The sequence below is a fragment of the Phallusia mammillata genome, chromosome 2 (assembly GCF_965637545.1).
Source record: "Phallusia mammillata chromosome 2, kaPhaMamm4.hap1.1, whole genome shotgun sequence".
NCBI classification, from domain to species: Eukaryota; Metazoa; Chordata; class Ascidiacea; order Phlebobranchia; family Ascidiidae; genus Phallusia; species Phallusia mammillata.
The window spans coordinates 17,844,099-17,860,720 of record NC_137253.1 but is presented as its reverse complement, the minus strand read 5'-3'; the positions used below and the strand labels follow the sequence as shown (position 1 = coordinate 17,860,720).

Sequence of the window (16,622 nt, the reverse complement as noted above, 5' to 3'; positions counted from 1 at the left end):
ACATGTATCTCTTTGAGATATTAGAATTTTGTTAACAGTTTGTAGTTTGAGAATTCACAACATTAGAAAAAAATAATTCAACGCATGTTGGTTGCAAACTGAAAAGGGTAGATTAAATGAGCTAATTGTGAGCTTACTAGATTTATGGTTTGTAACATAGAAGCAAAATAATGTTAAACCTACTACAAAAAAACTTTTAAACAGCCATATTTTAGCTCCAAGACTTTGCTGACAATCAAAAACAGCAGTTTGGATCAGCACAAGGTGATGCTAAATAAAGTATCACATCGTCTTGTGTGAAGAAAATAGCCATTCTTGTTGGATTTGTGTCTTAAATATTAATAAATGCATGTAAACTACTTATATTGCACAATAAAACATTTATTACCACTTAATAATGATTTATTTCAACATTAACTGAATAATGTATTCCCAGTACACATACACTAATACACATCACAGTCAATCTACGCATATTTATTGGTTATTACACACTGGAATACATGCGTCCTATTAATCTACAAATCATATCTGCAAAAATCGCTATACAATTGCCTAAAATAAAAATTATCGTCATTTTTCCACTCTCTCCCCATTGCCCGCAATGCATTTTTGGGGCTTCCTTTTCAGCCGCCATTACGCTTCAATTTGCTTCCAAAATCAACCAACCGTTCAACGGAGTAGCGCAATCCAGTGTTTATAGAGATCAGTGGTGTAGGCCCTATATATTTTATATCTTTGAGGTCATTTCATTCCGGCCCTCGACCACATTTTTTTGTTTGCCAAATCGTATTGATAACTTTGTAACATTCGAAAATTAAACTACTCCTCGCGAAAGTTTACCCGATATGTGGAATTGATATTACTTAGTTTCATATGATTACAACCAGGGAGTCGAACCGGAACTGAACCCGAACCCGCGAACCGGTTTGAGCGGTTAATTTCTTTAAACCCGAACCGAACCTGAACCGCTAATTACGATTTTCTGAAAACCCGAACCGGAGTTGAACCCCATATTTTGTTTGGCGTTGGACCCGAACCGGAACTGAACCATTAAAAAATGCAGTCTGTTTTGTTTTTTGCGATTTTTTTTCAAAACAGCGCACTAAAGAACACGCGGCATAACTTATAGGGCGTGTCAAAAATAACTGTGCACAGGCAAAATTAGTTTAGAGTTTGATAAGGCCAGGTAGATGATGGGTAGAATTAAATTGAAACGAAAAAAAATTTGAACCGGTTTAAAAACCGCAAACCGGTTCGGACCGGATAATTTGTCCGAACCGGAACAAAACCCGAACCCGAAAATATACATTTTTAAAAACCGGAACCGAACCCGAACCCTTAAAACAAAACCAAGTGATCCCGAACCGAACCTGAACCCATATGACTAGCGGTTCGACTCCCTGATTACAACGCTTACGATTGATTCAAAGCTAGTTTGTTACGTAACAGACAAGACTACAAGTGTTAATTGTGCGAAAACAATTTCATGTTACATGTGACCATGGGCGCCGGCAGAAAATTTTGCAAGAGGGGGCAAATTTTGGCTGATACTTTACCGCATCAAGAATTTGTTACATATGAAGCCATAAATCGTGTACTTCACAATTGAGTTGCCTAAAAGTTAAAGCATTGAACGATGTCACAAATCCCCACGCTGCCACTTTAATTAGGTTTGCTGCAAAATATGTTAAATTGAGGTAGACTGAAATTCCAGGGGGGGGGGTGCCCCCTCTTGCCCCTACGTGGCGGCGCCCATGCATGTGACGTAATATACAAGCATTGCTCGTAAGATGAGACTAACTGTAACTATATACAGTTATAACTATACAGTTAATAACTAACAGTCGCATTACCAATTTTTAAATGGGTTTAGAAAACAAGCTTTTGAGTCACGCATTTCTATCAGATTGTATATTATGTCCCCGTTTTCGTTACTTGGCGTGCAGTTGTTCATTGTGTTTATTGGTTGCAGTTACTTTATACGGTGGCCCACAAGTGCAATTTAACAACTTTTTGGCAGACATTTATTTTTCAGTGCAAACTTTATTTTCGAAGCAAACATTTTATTTTCAGTGCAAACATTTATTTTTCGATGCAAACAATTATTTTTCAGTGCAAACATTTATTTTTCGATGCATTTTTTAGTGCAAAAATTTTTTTTTAAGTGCAAAAATTTTTTTTATTGCATATTTTTTTTTAGGAAACTTTTTTGGTATTCCATTATAGGGTGTGTCAAAATTTGTAAAATTGTGGAAACGTGATAAACCTGCACATTACACAGGCAATTGGTTGTTAAACTTGGCCATTAAACAATTCAGTACTTTCTATAGTTAGTAAAAGTTGTAATAACAAAGATGTTGTGGATTTAAAGTTAAGATGAATTGTTTTTTTGCACTTGTCCACATTTACATTCTGTCCGTAGCCTACTCTATGTACAGCGTGCCAAAAACCAAAACGCTGGAGTTGTTTGTCTTAGCTGCACTGCATGACATGTAAAATGTTGTGTTGTTTTACATTAAAGCTTGCTAACAAGGCTTCATTGTCAAGCATTATAGGTCTACATCACACTTCCTATTATTGTTTTGTTTAATATAAAGGTCCAATACTTCAACTACCCCTTGTGTTAACTTCTCAAAAAAATGTCCGTCATATCGAACAATTTATTGGTTTATAATGCCAAAGTGAAGTATTTTGCTATTTTGCTTCATATTGTCAAAGTGAAGTTGGTAAACCGACACATATATTTAATTTAAGTCCTGAAAATTCAAATAAAAAAATCGCTTTTATTTGCGCCCTATTAATAAGTATACTGACTATAGTCCTTTAGAAACCATTGCTGCATATGGCTTTGTTGAGCCTTCTTCCTCCCGTTTACGCCCAAACTGTACTCCCGCTTCGCTCGCACAGCCAGCTTAGCCCGCTCCCAATCTGTCCACATAGCACTTACTTAGCCCCAGTGGTGGAATTCAGCCGGTTCGCACCGGTTCTATATAACCGTCTCACGAAATTTTATGAGATCAGCGAACCGGTCAGAATTACTGGTTACTCTCAATGGACTTTTTGTAACAGAACCGCCTAAAACCATGACTTTTGTGATAGAACCGGGTGACAAAAAATTTGAACCCCACCACTGCTTAGCCCGTGCTAATTTTGTTAAGCGATTAGTTGACCTTGTTTAGCTCGCTAAGCCCAGACTTAAACCCGCTTAGACTTAGCCCAGGTTCAATGAACTATACGTCAGTGATTCTCAACCGGGGCCCTCGGGGCCTCCCGTGTCGCTTCACTAGAAACATTTGCCAAGAGACATTAAGTCATTTTTCCATCGTGGAGTAACCCCTTTCTTCGCTATGCACAGAATTAAGGATATGTTGATTTATCACATTAAGATGTGCATTCGTATTTTTGATTTAATCGACAATTTGTCACTCGGTCTTCGTGACACATTGGGGCCAGCAAGTACCGTACCTACTTTATTTGATGTGATTAAGACTGAATTTATTGGCAACAATAAACTTTAACGATTCTGGAACTAAAAAGTTGATTTTTCGTTACCTTTTTTAGAAATTTATTACTATCCCTATAACTCCTGGACTTTAATTTAAGTGAGTTTTTATCTGCGTTTTTTGTGCAGGGGTCACCGGGTCCTAAGGGGCTACTTAGTGGGGACACAGGTCCTGAAGGTTACTTGAAGGGGGGGCACGATCTACGAAAGGTTGAGAACCACCGCACTAAGCCATCGCTTAGCACACTTGGCCCAGGCAAAGCGATGACTTAACAAACTAAACAGGGTCTTAGTGAGCGTAGCCTGCGCCTATTATGTCATTTTGCTATTTTTGACACGCCGTGTAAGTCTTACGTGTGGAGCCATAAATGTTTGCTTAAAAAAAGTTTGCAACAAAAAAACTTTTTTGCACTTAAAAATAAATGTTTGCACTGAAAATAAAATGTTTGCACTGAAAAATAAATGTTTGCATCGAAAAATAAATGTTTGCACTGAAAAATAAATGTCTGCCAAAAAGTTGTTGAATTGCACTTGTGGGCCACCGTAACTTTAAGCTCAGAACCAGACTTATTGTTGTTTTGCCTCATTAAAATGTTTAGCTTTTTACTTTGTGTGTAATTGAAAGTTAACCAGGAACTTTACACTTCTCAAGACGGCAAGAACGTGAATTGAAAAACTCATGGTCTATAATTCTTATCGTCGTGGTAAGAAGGGCCATTAAGTACCATATTTAATCGATTTTTTTTCTTTACCCGCCGTTTGTGCGGCTTATAATCGGGGGCGGCTTACATTATTTTTTTAACACCTCAAACAAGGGCTACTTACAATCGAGTAAATACGGTAGTATATTTTGTCCCTTTATAACTGTTTTTTTACGCAACATCAAATAAAGACATGATTATTTCGGGGGAAACAGCACCCCTTTCAGTTTTATCCACGAGTCGCTACTGCTAATAACACTATACACGGACTAGAAAAGAAGCTTGATCAAAAGCCAGAAAGATTGTACATGTAGAATACATTGTCGAGAATCCTTGATGTAGAATTGAACAATACAATGTAGAGAATATATTCCTATAGGTCTTAAGACGTCAACAATTGCTGCATTGATGATGACACCTGCAATTGTTGAAACATCCGCATTGCAATGTATTTATAACATCACAAGCTCTTTGACAGTTACGTATTTAATGAAATGAGTTACATATGTTGCGAAATTATGTTGACCTAGCAGCGAAATTGCCACGCAAAGTCAAAAGTTATACAGGTCTCTTTAATACCCTCAAAGGAGCCCATGTCATCAGGCGTAACAAGAAACTGTGTCAGTGAAAAGGAAACTCAATATCCGATATTGTGAACATAACAATATGCGAGGCAAATAGGATTTATTTGGCATAGCTACACAGCTGAATTACGAGTGTGTGAGTCGTTTTCTATGTTTAACTCTATTGACGGAAATACCTGAAGCTTTCAATGGTAAGCTGTTTATTGATTATATCATATTTTGTCATATTTAACTCGTCTAGGATATTGCGGGATATTGACCAAGCCCAAACATGTTTTGCGGGTAAATATAAGGGAGAAGATTTTTGGTGTGTTTGAAGTGTGTAATAGGAAACTTGGGGTAAACAACAGTCTTGTAAATCTGCTAAAGGTTTTAAACCTAAACCTAAACGAGAGAAAAACCGAAGAACTTCTGTCCTCAGCAGATTTTTTTTAAAATAAACGCAATGGCAGCTTCTTAAAAGCTTATTTCTTACCAGGCGGAACGGGTGCAAGAATAAGCAAAGTTTGTGCTTAGCAATTTTATTTAGCAAAGCGTGTTTACTTTTTTGTTGTTACGGGTGGTTTTGCACCTTTATGTGATCACTGTACTAATCATGTTACCATGCACAAAACCAATGTCCAAAAACGTGTTTTTTTGCAGGAAAACCAATTTGCTAACGACAACCGCTGCTCTTCAGCTGATGTCATTAAATCTATTGCTTTGAAGTTGAAACATTATGTTGCAAATAAAAGAAGGGAAGATGGGTTCGACCTATCACCTGCGCCTTTGCCCCAACGAACTTACCCAAACCTTTTGCCAAGACCAATGCTTCAAGCCAGTCTCCAAGATTTGCCGCTGAAACACCACTTTAGCCATCGTCAAGTACGAGGAACAATCGCCAGGCTACAGTCCTCCAAATCTAATCATTGTAATAATAATAATAACCAGTGGAATACAAGACTAAACCAAATAAATGAAACAATATGCAGGTAAAACGGTAGTTTACTTACACAAACACATCGCGGTCAATTGTAAAATCATAATTAACTCACCAACGACGTATGGAATGGTGGTGTCATGGTGTGTCTAAACCTTTTTCAGCTAGTTCGTTTGTTTATACCATTTTTATTCTGTGCTCTTTGAAGCTGATAAAATAAGTTCTCTTATCTTTGTTTGTGTTTACAAGAAATATGTCCCACACCAGTTAAACCACTTTAGTCGTTTTTTTCGTAGAATTATGACAAAATCCAGCAATTCAGTACCCCGGAAAGCTGCAAAACCTTCAAAAAAGATTTCCAAAATGACAAAGAATAGTTTAAGCACAAGCACCAAGGTTTTTACAAGAGTGCCACCATCGAGTTGCAGCAGCCTGGAAAGGGAGGTAGGGTAAATACTTGACTTTGACACCTACTGCAACTCATAAATCATTCCATTTGTGTGAATAAAGTCTCCACTGAAATGCTAAATCTTTTGATTCTACTCGAAACACTTTAGGCTAAGTATTGTAAAAGACAGCGCTGTAGCCCAATAAAAGAATTAGGCAGCTCTAATTCCCCTGTGAGTGGTACAGATACCTTTGATTCCATTAAAACTCATATGCAAGAGCGCTGTTATAAATTAAAATCAAACAGGATCATTTTTTTTCTCTGGTAAAGATAAAAAAGAGATGTGCTTTGTTTGACAAAAACACAATGGTGGGGCTTGTTATCGTAGATTGGCCAATTCCCCCCCCCTAAGCATGCGGTGTTAGGCAAACTTATCTTTTTCTTTTAGAGAATAGTTGGTTATGCAAGCCAATTGGTGGACTTGATAGAAACAGCTTCGTCAACGAGGTGTGTTCACAAAGACATTGGTTGCACGAAGTTGCAACGACTATCTCAACCCTCGGCACTTCAGGCAGCAGTAATTCCTCAAATTCATGGGTACAAATTATTGGTAAAAGTCAAATTTCCTTGCGTCGTGGCAGTTAGTATTTTTTAATTTCCAACTTGTGGAATTGGGTATGACTTGCAACTGTAATGAAATTTAATGAAAACCCTAAACTTTTCCAAAACAAGACGTTCGTGCCAAACATTGTGCAAAGAACAGTCAAAGCTTTGTTAACACTGGTAATGTTCACACGAAATTGACAAACCTTTTGATGAAAAGCAACAAGTTATTTTGAAGGCCCCAAACGTCCTTTTATTAACGTAAAGGTAAAGGTCTTATATTTGATTTAAAATAAGTCCGCATAATAAAGGAAGCATACACCACAATACCAACTATTTTTTTTCTAAGTTATTATTTTGTATTGCTTAACTATATTAATTAAAATGCTGGTTGCCTTGCAATTGTAAAAGCCTAAATCATAATTCTTTAAATCAGGGCTACTCAAACTTTCTTGTTCTGCGACCCCATTTTAAAACAGAAATTTCTACGCGACCCCTTCTTGGGTATGATGTAAAGAAATACTTGTAGTTTATATATATACCATCTAATGGCGCCTAAAAAGCCTAAATTAATTTCTAACCTAATACACAGATTGACATTCTTAGTTTTTATGACGTCATAATCTATATTGTGACGCTTGTGGTATCTGCTTTTTCGCATTGTTTGCACACATTAGACATAAAAAGTCTGGCGCATATGGCTACTAGATTGGTAACACTCTTTTAAGGTCTACAAAATGTGTTTATATAGCAGTTTAAATACACGGGAATGATGTTTGAACAATAAATGCACGCATGTATACTGACATAATAACCCATAATGTTTCGCGACCCCAAAATTATATTACGCGACCCCAATTGGGGTCGTGACCCACAGTTTGAGAAGCCCTGCTTTAAATCATAGTTATTTGTATTGCAATATTACATTGAAGAAACCCACTGTAATTTACCGCTAGCCTGTACCCTTCTGAAAACGCTTTGACCAAAAAATGAAAACAGGAAAACTTTGGGATTCATCACCAATTCTTTGTCTCAACGCTTACACACGAACGGTATAAATTTTAAATGATTACATATATGGATGTTGTGTGTTGACCTAAGAACTGTGTTGACCTAAGAACGTGCAATCTGTATGTCACAAGTCAAACATCTTATGTAAAGCCCTGCGTATCTCAAAACGGACAACACCAACGTTAAACGATATACCTTATGGTGGGAATTATAATCTAGGCTACTCCTCGAATTAGTAATTGCAAATCAGCTTTAGTTTCTGAATCGTTGAGGTTTTAAATGTGGTAATTAATGCAACTTCAACCAAGTTTTTTTTTTTTAGTATTTAACAATTTTGTAGCTTTGTACAAACCTTACTTAATCCAATACATTTCAGCGATTTTGTCTTCGTTTTACCATATCGTGGACGAACTTATTCTTCCCATTGGAACCACGGACGACAGTCTTGTAAAGCTTTAGTAGACAACGTCAAAAGTTGATGAACTCCAATGATCGACAAAAACGTACACTTTATACAACTGGTGCATATATTAACGACACTGAAAAACGTTTCGCCTCAAACAGTAAAAGTTTTTTAATGAGAACAGATAACATACCATCTGTTCCTCTAAAAAAGATAGGGAACTAAAATCTCCACAGTAAACTTTTTTATTTTTTCCGTAGGTATTAGGAAACACACTACAAAGTTGTCGCAAACATATATGAAGCCAAACATGCATATCCGGCCGGCGAGACAAAATTATCCAGTCCGCGATACTCTTACAATGGAAACTATTTGCGAAAAAATTGCTTTATGATTGGAGCAACGCTTTTTCTGTGCAACATAGTATTTTTCTTTTATCAAAATCGTTGGTCTTTGCTCGTGAATACAAGTAACTCTGTTCTACTTGTGTTTCAATTAATAAGTGCTCAAGTCGTCACAAAGGTTGCGTGTAGTTCGTGTTTTAATATTAGTGACCAATTTTGTGTCCAATTTAATACAATGTTGTCAAGTCGAACAATGCGAAAGTTGAGCGAAACTACTTTCAATTCGAGTTGTTTAGCAGCTTAGTAAACAGTAAATTTCAACTGACGCTCAAATCTTTAAGTTTAGACATTCTCGATTGTAAGCCGCGGCTTATATTGCTTTTTAGCTGCCGTTTGTGCGGCTGATAATCGAGGGCGGCTTACAATCGAGGGCGGCTTATATTTTAATTTATACCGAAATTATTTCTACACTCCAACATTTTAAATTATTTGGGGTTCAAAACATGTATGCGTGTACAGATTATACGTCGATATACGTTCTGTTGGGTACAGTTATCAACGTAGCAAAGAGATATGGGCAAATAGTCATACCAGATAACAACAGAAAGATATGTATTAACAAACAATTGTATTTAAACTTCCAGCGTGCGGCTTACAATCGAGGGCGGCTTAGATTATTTTTTTAACACCTCAACATGCGGCTTACAATCCAGGGCGGCTTATAAACGAGGGCGGCTTACAATCGAGCAAATACGGTACTGAAATATTCAAACGGATTTCGGATATTGCAGTATGTCTACAGCTTCGAGCGTCAGGTTTGTTGGAAACTTTATAGACTATTGCGCTAAGTTAGCGGCTAAACCAAGTGTTTCCTCGCCCATATTGTTTTATAACCACATTTTTAGCGCATTGTTCAGTACGAAGTGTCATAAACTTCGAACTTAAAACATCATATCATTCATATGTTGTTGAACTCCAGAGTTAGAACATTTCGGTCACCACGTTGTTATTGCTCTTGGGATTAGAGTCCAAACTACAACAACAATACAACCACTGAGTACCGTATGCAATGAGTAGGGCCATTGTTTTTTTGACTTCAAAAAAAGTCGAAAAATGGTTAAAAATTTATAGCATAGGTCAGAAATTGTCAAAATTGTTCACAAAGTCAAAATTGTTTACAAACTGCAATGTCGTGGTGTCGTAGAGGTTGTGTGGGATTATGATATGTACAAACGTATTTGACAAGTAAATCAATTAACACCTCAAGCATTTAATGCCACACAGCTGTATACCATATGTTGTCACCTTGTGTTGACTGTTTGTCGTTGACAATTGTACGTATATATACATGTTGTTTCGAACGATGCTATATCACTTTAATATCATCAATACAAGGCTGCTACATAAATTGGTGATACCCCGTCGTGATCAGAACCCGCAACACCTTCTGATACTTCAACCAATCAAGCAGCGACGTGACCTGAAGTAGCAAACATCGCCACGGAAATGGAAAACAAGCACAAAGATGCGGACAAAGCAGAATGGACCACGATGTCGATGATAATGTTGTTCGTTAAAATCAATCAAAGTTAAGTTTGAATTTTGATGAATGTTGTATTACCAAGCTACGCCTAACATTATGTTACGTTACTTTATTTATTTACACTTCTAAGATCTAACGCCTAGCCCACACTTGGGATATGTCAAAGTATTGCGTAATTGTCTAAAGCTTTGATAACTTTTTAGTGTATGGTAGATGTCAACTAAACTATAATTACTACGAAGAAATATGTAACGTATGTGTTTGATACGGTGGAATAACAATCTACCTAATGTGCTGTTTATGAGCAAAACGCACAAACCGAGCGATCCATGAAAGTCGCCGGCATGTCATCTTTAGAAACCCTCGACTTACTGAGGTTGCGATTATGTGGGAAATCGTATTAAGCAGGACGCAAGGCTGCCATATTGTATTGCATTCATTCATTTTTACCGTCTGATCCCACGGTCTGTAAATCCTTGCATTAGGGAATGTCAGCTCCTCACAAAGCAAATCCGTGATGTCTCAAAGCTAACGAGTTGAGCTTAGTATTAGGGTGTGGAGAACTTTGCAAACCGTTATCAACGTACACACGCATATTTTCTTGTTTGACCCGATTACCAATTTTTTGACATTCCTCTTCACCTACACTAAATAGTTATCACAATACGTTTGCCGCAATTTTGCTGTTTACATTTTTGTTTTTGAAGTTTTTTATCCGGACAAATACCAAGTAACATTCACCAATACACAAGCAAGCACCGCTGAAGAAATGACCGCGCTGAAGAAAACAAACAATCAAGTTGACCTCTGTACACCAATGAAGACACTGACCAAGCATGTACAAGTCGTGGAACAATTTAAAAGACTATGTCCGAAGAACAAAAGAACGCGCAATGGTCATTGGAAAGAACTGTTTGGCGGCGGTCGCTTTATGTGTTTGGTGATGTGAAAAGTCGAACTTTTAACAAATTTACCCCAATCGTAATTTGAACCAGAGTTGCAAGCGGGCCCGAAATCTGAGCCCGAACCCGGCCCGAACCCGAAAGTATAAGCCCGAAGCCCGGCCCGAACCCGAAACGTTTTTGAAAAGCCCGTTTAGGCCCGAAATTTTGATTGACAGGCTTATCCACGAAAGCCTTGCGACAAAGTATGAGGAAGAAAAGCAGAGAAAAGATAACAAACACAATGAACAATAGTAGACAATGGGGTAAACAATACGTTTTAGAGTAGGGTGGGCATTAAGTCAAAGCCAGAGAATTGTCACTAAAAAATGGCGGAAACGGAACGTAAAGTCAGGCCCGTTTTGAGCCCGTTTTCTGACAAATACCTAAGCCCGAACCCGGCCCGAACCCGGCCCGAACCCGGCCCGAAAAACCCGGCCCGACTTGCAACTCTGATTTGAACCATTATACAGAAAACACTTGTCAGGGGGGATACCTATGTGGGATTATGATATGTACAAACGTATTTGACAAGTAAATCAATTAACACCTCAAGCATTTAATGCCACACAGCTGTATACCATATGTTGTCACCTTGTGTTGACTGTTTGTCGTTGACAATTGTACGTATATATACATGTTGTTTCGAACGATGCTATATCACTTTAATATCATCAATACAAGGCTGCTACAGTTGCACTGTCATTGAACTTTTCATTTTACACCGTTGTAGCCCACTTTATACTTTTGTAAATGGCCATTTAATTGTCTACTTATTGTGAATCATGAAATAATTAGGTTGATATGGTGTGATGCTCAATACACCTCAAAACGTGTAAAATTTTTGGTAGGTCTTAACTCCTCGGCTCGGCAGCCTTTTAGAGTTAGACGATGCGTGCCAATTACTTGTTGTTTCCATGTGTTAATGACCTCGCGTCCCAACGTTTTTCTAAATAATAGTGATTCGTGCCAGCAGATATCAATAATAAGAGAAAGAGTGTTTTGTGCATGTAAGGCTGAATTTTAAAACAATGTCATGCTAAAAACTATAAACAAGCAGTTTAACAGTTTAAATTGTTACTTCAATATAAACACGCAAATCAATTTGCGTGCTTTAAAAAAACACCTTGCTTGCCAAGCTTGACACCCGTGCCAGGAGTTGTAGCCTATACCCCTGGTTAGACAAATGTATTGAACAGTTTTTGTTGTTGTTTATTTTGCTCCAGTTTGTTGGCAGTGAGTTGTAATTAACTCATTTCCTTTTTTAGAATAGGCTACGTCTGTTTTCAGATTTTTGCACTTCTGTTAAACGTTTGCACATTCTTTCGCTTTAACTAGATTAGCATACAGCCATATTTTAACTTTTGTACAAAAATGCGTAATTTAACTAATTACTTGAGTTCTTCCTACGTCAAAATTTGTCATATCTTTGTCAAAGGAATGGCTATCCGCTTAAAATAGGACAAACAGCAAGTTACGTTTTCTTTAACGCCATTTTAACACATAGACAGATTTTGAGAGTAACATTTACCACAGTTCCTTTTAACGACCTATTTCACAACCGGACAAAAATTCGCTTTTGGCTGCTTTACGGTGAACTTTGCAATAACAAATACCGTATTTACTCGATTGTAAGCCGCCCTCGATTAAGCCGCATGTTGAGGTGTTAAAAAAATAATGTAAGCCGCCCTCGATTATAAGCCGCACGCTGGAATTTGAGATAGTATTGTTTTATAATAGGCCTACATCTTTATATTGCTACATAGTGTAACTATTTGCCCATATTTGATAGTTACGTTGATAACTGTACCCAACAGAACGTTTATCGACGTATAGGCCTAATCTGTACATGCATACGAATTTTGAACTCCAAATAAATTGAAAAGTTGTAGTGTAGAAATAATATCGGTATAAGATTAAAATGTAAGCCGCCCTCGATTGTAAGCCGCCCCCGATTATAAGCCGCACAAACGGCAGGTAAAAAACAATATAAGCCGCGGCTTACAATTTAAAATAATGACTTAAATATGAAAATGAAAAGGTTTGAACAGGCAGCTACATTTTTAGTTTGGTTTCGACCAAACATTTTTTTTAAATTGACGTGTAGAAATCTAGGATAGGTCGGGAACCTGGAAAAAAAGGGTAGAACACAGGAACTTACACCAAAGGTTTGGACATTTCCGGTAGGTGGCGCTACGGAGCATATGCGTTTGCATTGACAATAATTGCTGACTTAGCAAATTGCTGGACTTGGTTGGTGCAAAATCCAGAGAAACTTTGGGTTGGTGGGTGAGCCCTCGGACCGCACTTTGAAGGACCCACCATGCAGCACAAACACGAGATATTATTACGATGATATAAATCCAAACTGGGCATATTTAAATTCGTAACGTCACAATCTACTGAAGCTGTGTGTTCATATTGCCACATACGAAATTCGAATGCGGCAACAAATATGTAAAAAATCTAGTTTTTGGTCGTGGTGAATACTGGTACAGTACATGATGTAAATCTTAAGGTTTTTCATTCAGTTTTACCTGCGATGCTTCTGCAATTCTTGTAAACATTTTTACTAAAAAAACAGTAACATATGAAATATAAATGGTTAGCATGGCAACATTCCAAAGTGTGGAAGACTGTGAAGATCATTTACCAAAACCAGTACCCATTGTATTTGCAAATGAAAATCATCAGTTTGAGTTGGATGAAGATGCTATAGCGTCAATCCTTCTACAAAATGATGTTGCAAACGTTCCTGTTGCTGTAATATCTGTCGCAGGTGCCTTTCGGAAAGGAAAATCATTCCTTTTAAATTTTATGCTAAGATACCTCAGTGCTGAAGGGGTAAGTTCAATTTGCAATTTTGGTTTGTTGATGGTTTTGTTAAAGGTGACAACCATTTTTGTCGTTTGTCAACCACATCATACATTCTTTTTTCAATGTAGGCCATCAATATGTCCACTGCTAAATGGACTGTCACTACCATTTTGTTTTGCATAACAGCTAGAATTTAATTTGGCAATATATATCTGTAAATTCCCAACAGAAATTTTTGGAGGGCACGAAGAATGCTCTGATCTGACAATGGGGTACGAGCAGCAAAAAAGGTTGGGAACCCTTGCAATAGGCCTTCAGAAAATGTGTACATTTTTAACCAGTGACGTGGCCAAAGGGGTCAGAGTATACACATGTTAGTTATTAAATTGGCAAAAAAAGGAAATATTTTTTGAATTTTTAGGAAATAATTGTTAAAAAGACACTTGTTTTTTTGTTAGCTCTCTGAGCATAGCGATAGAACAAGAAATTGTAAGACTTTAACTAAATATTAAAGTAAACATCACCAGTCATTAGAGAAAACACCTTTTACGCCTAGTAGGGATAGGCCGAGCCGAGCTGAGCCAGAACCCGAGTACTCGGTACCGAGAATCGCTGTTTTTGATGCTCGGTGCTCGGCCGAGCAGTTGCACAAACTGACCCGAGCATTAAATTTGCATATCATGCCCTGCTAACAAACGTAGCTAGTGTTCGAAAAGGTGTGTATAAACAAAAACGAATGATTTTTCAAATGTATTAGATGGTGGAAAAACGCGCACTTCATGGGCATGTACAGCGTAATGCACCTCTGGTAAAGTAAAACACCTTGTGGAGCTGAAACTAACTTAGAATGGGGAGTTTTTGTGACGTCATAACGCACTGAGTGTGCTCGACCAGACAGAGCATTTGCAGCTTTGGCCCATCCCTAACGCCTAGTGTTACTCAGGAAATAGGAATAGCAGATGATCTTGGATTTGTTATTCAACAACTTGTTAAAAGTCACAAAATATTTGGCACCCCCAAAATGTTCTGTTGCCTACGACACTGTTTTTAGTCAACACACCCCAAGCACATAATATAAGTTGACTTCAATAAAACGATTTACTGAAACGATTTGCCATGTTACTTGGATTGGTTGTTTGTCGTTTCTGTATTTGTCTCACACTTCGGCCTCAGAGTAGCAAAGCTTGGTTTATTATGTCACAATTGATCAATGGGTTAACTAGAATTTATAAACTAGACAAGGTTAACTAGATTGTACAGGCGAGTATTGCTGTTCGCCACAATAATATCATGAACAGGGCTAGAAAAAATGCAAATTTCCCGGGAAGAAACCAAAATTTCCCGCCATTTTTCGGTAAATCCCCCAAGTTGTTATACGCAACAGAAATACTAACGCAACTTATTTCATTACCCATTGCTATACTTGTCGTGAAGCAAATGGGTATTGTTGTGCTCGTGCACACACACGCACATGCAATGCAAACAAAGACACTAAGCACCTTGTGTGTTGACGTATGTGTTGCAGCATTTTAGTTGCGTCACGTTTCGTTGCATCGCCGGATGTAACCAGTAGGAAAAACTGGCGCTGTTGAGTTATTCCACCATAAAACTTATTTTCGACTTTTGTGTTCGCTTTTATACAAAGAGCTAAAAATTTCCCGCGAGTGTGAACGATTTCCCGAGATGGAGCATCCCCATTTCCCCACTTTTTCCCGCCATGATTATGAATCATTTTTGAATTGGTACAAGAAAGCTTGGGGAACCCCTGCAGAACCCTTAAAGTTCATGGAACCCCTGAGAGAGTTGTACGGAACCCTAGGGTTCCGCGAAACCCCGGTTGAAGAGCCCTGTTCTAGACCACAAAAACTTCTTTTAACCAGTTTTAGATCCCAGGGTATCTCTCATTGAAATAATGATTAATTTTGTTACAAGCCTAGACAGTTAAATTATTGTTGTTTAAATCTATGTTGCCAGGTTGCCTTTTTGTTGCTAAATTGGGCAACTTTTGACATCAAGTTATGGGCTTTTTTCATGAGTAGCGGGTTGTGCCTTTTTGGTGGGTTTGTTAATGACATTTTCTTCCTGTATGAAGTTGCAGAAAGCAATGTTTCCTGTATGAAGTTGCAGAAAGCAATGTTTTAAAGGTCATCTTACTTTATTGTTCATGCAAAACGATTTTGTTTTAAAGTAGAGATTGCAGGATAAAAAACATATGGGTAAGAAAGTGTGTTCAATACTACTGTTAGTTAAAACTGGATATAACCTGTATCCAGTGGTGGGGGTCAATGGATTTTGGCATCTTATCTGATACACCGATTTTCGAGATCCGGCTAAAAAATATGACTTTTGTGATAGAACCGGCTAACAAAAAATTTGGATCCCACCACTGCCTGTATCAATCCAATGGATCTTTTGGGAAAAATCGTTCATCACAAACAATTAATTTCATTGAACAATTACGCAACATTGCGTTCGCCAAGCATTAAAAAGGTGTTGTAGATTAAAGAGTCAAACAGGTGAAAGTGGCAAAAATCGTTTGTATTACAGGTAATTTTTGAAATTGGGCTACTTTCGAAGTTGCGCTTTTTGAAAATTTGACCTGAATTTTGATATTACTATCAGTGTTGCCATACTAAGGTTTAGTTTATAGCAAGTTTAAATATTCAGGGAATTTTGTTCCCACTTAAAGAGTTACATTTTTTATATCCTGCAGGTTAGTTCAAAAGTTTACACAACTGTTGTTTGGATCACTGTGGTATTTCATGAGTGTGAATGTAGAACCCTATCAGTTACTCCACTAGCCCACTAAAATGGGTACAATTTGCAAAATGTCTGAATTGAATGAAATTTATAGAATATGCCA

General features: G+C 37.6%; 2 protein-coding genes across 4 annotated transcripts in view; both read left to right on the top strand.

Moving 5' to 3' along the window:
- The first annotated feature begins 4,568 nt into the window (after positions 1-4,568).
- On the top strand, positions 4,569-8,597 carry LOC145213966 (uncharacterized). 3 transcript variants are annotated; one of them, XM_080082384.1, is made up of 6 exons: positions 4,569-4,981; positions 5,433-5,761; positions 6,006-6,153; positions 6,546-6,694; positions 8,088-8,214; positions 8,375-8,597. In XM_080082384.1, exons 1-5 carry the CDS (start codon positions 4,979-4,981, stop codon positions 8,188-8,190), a joined length of 732 nt encoding a protein of 243 aa, XP_079938510.1. In that variant the 5' UTR covers positions 4,569-4,978; the 3' UTR covers positions 8,191-8,214; positions 8,375-8,597. The 3 variants fall into 3 exon arrangements, with proteins under 3 accessions (XP_079938510.1, XP_079938509.1, XP_079938508.1); XM_080082383.1 differs by having other exon boundaries at positions 8,088-8,232; XM_080082382.1 differs by having other exon boundaries at positions 8,088-8,597.
- Positions 8,598-13,444: 4,847 nt separating this feature from the next.
- LOC145213574 (atlastin-3-like) overlaps positions 13,445-16,622 on the top strand; it is a gene marked incomplete at its 3' end in the record, with an annotated part of 32,224 nt that continues 29,046 nt past the window's right edge. Inside the window, 1 exon segment of the mRNA XM_080081917.1 lies at positions 13,445-13,786. Within this exon segment, the coding sequence (XP_079938043.1) occupies positions 13,544-13,786 (243 nt within the window).